General features: G+C 38.9%; 1 protein-coding gene across 1 annotated transcript in view; it reads right to left on the minus strand.

Moving 5' to 3' along the window:
- Positions 1-315: 315 nt before the first annotated feature.
- The window catches only part of med11 (mediator complex subunit 11), an 8511-nt gene continuing 2557 nt past the window's right edge, over positions 316-6269 (minus strand). Inside the window, exons 2-3 of the mRNA XM_080023674.1 lie at positions 1972-2102; positions 316-799 (exon numbers count right to left, since the gene is read on the minus strand). Coding sequence (XP_079879800.1) covers positions 656-799; positions 1972-2102 — 275 coding nt within the window. The 3' untranslated portion in view covers positions 316-655. The remainder of the gene's footprint in view (positions 800-1971; positions 2103-6269) is intronic.

A 6269-nucleotide genomic window follows, 5' to 3' on the forward strand; every position in this document is an offset into this window, starting at 1 on the left:
GTCACGTCTGGCCCATGTACGTCAAACACAAGAACATCACCTGAAAGCTGAATATCCCTAACTTTTTGTGAGTAGTGTGTGTGTATGTGTGTGTGTGTGTAATACACACACACACACACACACACACACACACACATATATATATATATATATATATATATATATATATATACACACACACACACACACATACACACACACAAGCACGCAACATTCAAAGCAATGCTAAGCTACTGCAGTTGTTAACAAACTGTAAATTAAAAATCATTTGTATAGCATAAAAAATAAAAAAGTGAACACATCAGAGATTCATAATTACAATTAAAGATGTTTATTAAGGACACAACATATTGAACATGTTAGAGGTTATTTTTGTCAACAAAACAGGATGAAAATGACAAGATTAAAAAAGAAAAAAAATGTTAAAAGAATAAAAACATCGAGAAATTAAAGAATTGGATGTTGGTTCTTTCTTTTGTACTGAATTTTGGATGTATATTTTTTTCTAAAAGATACAAAATTCTAATTTCCTCACAGTGTTTTATAGAAAACGTTGAGAACCGTTAAAAAAAACCCTGGAAAATCACTATCAAGAAAAAAAACAAAGCGCAGGACCTTCAGTCATTTTTCTAGGAGGTTTGAAGTCAGACACAGTCTACATCGATTGGTCCAGCATGATCTCACAAGTGCGTTCCAGCTCTCCTAGTTTGACCTTAGCATACTCTGCCCTGTTGAGCGCCATCTGGCAGTCCTTCCGGGCCGAGTAGGTGGAGCCCTCGTGGGGCTGACCCGTTGCCACCTGAGGAGAATCAAAAACCAACAGCAAGACTGAAATTAGGAGTTTGTGAGCAATACCGAAAATTCGTAAATATAATGACCATCATGAATCATAAATCATAAATGAGGTAATGTAGGCACGTCTGAAAAATAAAGATGAGACTATACACATCCCATTCCTTCATCGGGCATATTTATACTGTATACACCGTTCAGCCACAACATTAAAATCGCCGGCTTAATACTGTGTAAGTCCCACTTGCGCCCCCAAAACAGCTCTGACCAATCAAGGCATGGACTCCACAAGAACAAGGAGCAGAACATTGCCTAGAATATCACACTGCCTCCACCGGTTTAGCTTCGTCCCATAGTGCTTCTTCACGCAATCACTTTCCCAGGTAAACCATGCACATGCACCCTGTGTATGTACATACATAAGTACATCCACAAATACACATCCACACACACACACACACACACACATAAATATACACATACACACACACACACATATATATATATATATATATATATATATATATATATATATATATATATATATATATATATATATATATATATATATATATATATATATATATATATATATATATATATATATATATACACACACACACACACACACACACACACACACACACACACACACACACACACACACATCCACAAGTGTATATACACACACACACACACACATATATGTACATACATATATACACACACTCGTGTACACACACACACACACACACACACGTCCCAAGAGACCTGCTGTTTCGGAGATGGAAAACAATGAGATCACAATTTGACCCTCGTCAAAGTCGCTCAGATCATTATGCTTGCCCATTTTTCTGGCTTGCAACACATCAACTTCAAAAACATGCCTAATATATCCCACCCCTTGACAGGTGCCATTTGAACGAGATGAGCAATGTTATTCCTTTCACTTGTCTGTGATGTTCATGTTGTGGCAGTGTATATCTATGGGTATACACAAATGATTAGGAACACTTGGCTCTGATCCCACAATATGAATTTCTTGGTGTGCATGTCAGGATTCCTAACTTTCAAAGTAATCATGCACAATTGTTTCCTTTCTAACATGATCAAAGCCTTTCTTTTGATCTGTGCAATTAAAAAAAAAGAAAAAGATGGCAGTTTGCACTTGTGTGATACCTGTGTGAGATAGCGGATCTGGCCATTCAGTTCGTTCTCCACCCGGTTGACAGAGCTTTGGAACTGAGCCAGCTGTCTATCAAGGAAGCTGGCATTGTGCTTGTCTTTGGAGAGTTCCAGGAGGACATTACCTGGTGCAGACAATGACAGTAAATAAATATGGCTGCAGGCACCAATATACGGGGTCCTTTTTAGTCGTGTTAGTAATGTACGCAAGTACATTTTGCATAGATTTTCCATAATCAAACCGCACAAAATCATGAATTAAATCTCATTCAGACGCAAATTTATCATGTCGGACAAAATTGTCCGGCCATAAAAGTCGTCTTTGTCCTGTGTAGTGTGACATACAGACGTGGACAAATTTGTTGGTACCTTTACAGCTCATTGAAACAATGCTTCATTCCCCATGAAAAGTGATGAAATTATAATCAATTTTCTCATGTATACCTGCATGCCTTGGGTATGTCATAGAGTAAAGCAAAGAAACTGTGAAAAGAGATCAATTATTGCTAGAGATCAATTATATATTCAAATGGCCTGAACTACCCCGACCAAAGGTATAGCAATTTTTACTTTATAGCTATTACAAGTTTTCAAAGTTCTGAAAAACACATCTTTTTATATTGACATGAATTACAAAAGCTCTTACCAATTTTCCAAAGTCAAAAAACAAGTACTGACTTTGGAAAAAAGCTGTTGTTTCGCTGAAAAAGATCTTTACTCCAGTACAAGCTTATGTGACATTAAATTGTGTGATGTCTTTAAAAGGGCTTATAATTGAAGATTTTCATGAAAGGTCTATGTATGCAAAAGACTTGAGATTCACTCAGTGAAATTACTAAATTCAGAGGCATTGGAAGATTAAACAAAGAAGTCATATACTATGCTTTTGCAAAACATTCAAGGACTCAACTATCATGCTGAAGACATTTATGGAATCAGACATAATTTGTGTAACAGAAATATAGTTAGTAACAAAATAACTGAGAAGACATTCAACTGTTCAATTATTTTTTCGAAGTGCTCGGGATGGGACTCCTAAAAATAAATCAGCCATTTGTGCCATTGATGAACTGTTAAGTCTTTAACGGTGCCGACAGGGCACAACCAGTGCACGGGTGGCAGACTCCAGTGTTTCAGGACATTGAGAAAAATAAAATACATCTAAAATAAAAACACATGGAACACATTTTCATTTGCTTCATTTAGAGCAATGGGACACGTGATCATCCGCAATTGCTGCCTCTCTTATGTCTCCATTAGGCATGGAGAGGGAGACAGGGGCACAAATTGTGCCCCGAATGCTCCCTCAGAGAGGACCCGGAGGACCGCAAACATACTTGCGTTTTTGATCAACGATATAATATTTTCGCAGGTTTAATGCATGATATGACAGATGAATAGACCTGGTCTATTTTTTTTAAATTATTCTTATTTTTGGAAAAAAAAAAATTTACCTTTAAGATCAGGGCTATTCGTAAAAAATACTGCGCATGATGTTTTGATTAAGAGTGTACATGGAAAGGAGGTCAATGTGTTTGAGAGAGAGAGAGAGAGAGAGAGAGACCGAGAGAGCGAGAGAGGCTGAGCGAATCAATGCTTGGGCGATTAGACATATATATTGAATATGTTTTCTGGTCTCCTTGAGAATTTATCTTGGCAAATAATTAGCATTTCTTTAAAAACCAGTGTGTCACCGCGACAATGATATGAGGTGTGAGTCACTTCCCTGTGTCATTTACTTCCTGGTGACATCAAATGCGCTGTTATTTTATTGGATAGTCCTTGCGTTTGGCAAACCACGTGGCTTTGATATCACAATGAGTGATGTCACAGTCAGCCAATCAGAAGCTCCATAACTGTCCAACACATTCCACCAATCAGAGGAGAGATTCTTGGACAGATACGATCAGCTTCAAGCCATGTGCAGCTTTTGGCTTGTATTGACGTTTTAGACCAGCATAAATTTTGCCAGTTTTTTTTCTGCATGATGGTTGCAAAGAATTGTCTAGGGCCAAGTGGAATTGGAGACTTTCTACCCCAGTGTTGGAAATTATTTTTGCAAACAGAGGCGACGAGGAGCATGAGATTTATCCAAGCCCGATTAGTAAGAATTGTTCGCAAAACACACAAATAAATCGCTGGTTTTTGGGCTGACGGTGGCCTGTAGGAAAATTTTGCCCAACCATATTACTTAACTTATTCTAGGCTGAAGCAAAAAATAACAGGATACATTGATCACCGGTAATGGCTCTTATCTCCTGTGAGGGCTCATCCACATTACCATATTTTTTTTGTTTTTTCAAATCGTGAACGACAATGAAAAAATTGAGCAGCTCACATTTAACTGAAATTTTCAGATTTTCTGTCTCTTCCACACACACACACACACACACACACACACACACACACACACACACACACACACACACACACACACACACACACACACACACACACACACACACGCTGTCTCTTTGAGGAGCACAAATCCAAAGACGGAGAACAGATGAACACAGTTTTGTGGTATTCCAGTAGCGTTGGGTCGTTCACAAATGATTCGTTCTTTTTGACCAAACCGAGGATTTTGAACGAGCCGTTTTGTTTGAGCTTCCGCCAAAAGCGACTGCTAGAAGTCGTTCGTGAACGAATCAGTGAACAAACCTAAAGCACTGGCGGAAATGCACTTCTTGCTTCTTCGATTTATTAATTTATTTTAGTTCCTTTGATTAGTTCATTGATTTCCTCTCATGCTGTGTTATTTCAGTACGTGCACTGCAAACCGCATTGTGCACTGACATTATACGTGCGTGATCCCACTTACACTTGGCAACGTTGACATTTACAGTAGGTATAAGTGATAAGAGCGAGATGAGTTTGTGGAGCATGGCGAGTTTGTGGAGTGAGGTGCTTTGTGACATCATCATCCAATTCGTTATATATCGTATGTGCAGGTTTTGGCCCTGGGGGCACTTGCACTGTGCAAGGTAAAGACTCCATCCCTCTACAGTGGTTGTGTAGGGCAGTTTCTGCGCTGGGTTCAAATGACCTGACACAAAACCCAGCTTTTCGTTTGATATGTTATCTCTTTTGCCCTTTTTTCCAGAAATAAACACATTCTGTTCGCATCTAACCCAGTGTCCTGTCCCGCCTTATTTTGTGGCATTCGTGCCAATCATAACTGGGTTGGGAAGAGAAACCCGGTGCCAATATATGACCCACCGCATACTTTAGGGTAATTTGGCGGCTTTCGACTTTTTTCGCATCATTTGAAAGTGGAGAATCAGAGCTTCCAAACTAACTGTGTCACTTGTGCAACTTGTATTTTTAAAGCTATGACAGTTCGCTGCTGATGTTTGGTGAGTCCGATCCACTTTGGCATTAATGACTGTCACTCTGCTCTACAAATTCCTGTAATTATAAACCATAGACCAAAATTACATAACTTCCCTGTAACATACAGGAATCTAAACAATTTACTACCGGTTCGGACATAAACTATCAGTACCCCGCAAAGCCATGCACCCAGAACAATAAAAATGTCTCTATTAAACGTAAGGTAAGTTAATGAGCTTATAAGTACTCATAACCTGGCTTTATTAACTGAGACCTGGCTGGATAGAAATGGCTCAGTCGCACTCATTGAGACAGCACCTCCTAATTTCAAGTTCATCCAAACCACTAGAGCTGATAAGAGAGAGAGCGGTGGAATAGCTGCTGTCTTCTCTGATATCTATACCTGCAAGAAAATCCTCCTCGGAGAATTAACGTCTTTTGAAACCGCACGCACGCACGCACGCACGCACGCACGCACGCACGTGCGTATTTGTCTCACCGTGGTGATTTTCCTCCTCTTGGAGTAGTGATCAGTTGCTTATAGACCCAAACATGATAAATTGTTCTCCAAAGAGGGGGGTTGGTGGTGGCTCTCCATAACCAAAAACTGTGCTCTCATCATTCTACAGGTCGTCCACAGGACAGAGTTATTGCAGCAGTTCTTGATGATTTAAGAATAAAGAGTTGCATTGCAGGTTGAGAACATGAACTCCACTTGCAGACTAACTCTGTCCTGAATGCAATGGCATACAAACACTCTGTGTTGTACGCCCAGCATGCTGACAGTAAAGGTAAAAAAACAAAAAACAAACAAACAAAAAAAAAACCCCTATTATTTTAAATAACATTAAATTGCACTAAAATGCTAATTACAATTAGTTAATTATAGGGCAAGATGCCCTGTGTTACAAGCTACTTAGCTGAATCTTTATTTTATTTTGAAGATATATACAAAATAC

This window comes from Zeus faber (genome assembly GCF_960531495.2).
Source record: "Zeus faber genome assembly, chromosome: 22".
Taxonomy (NCBI): domain Eukaryota; kingdom Metazoa; phylum Chordata; class Actinopteri; order Zeiformes; family Zeidae; genus Zeus; species Zeus faber.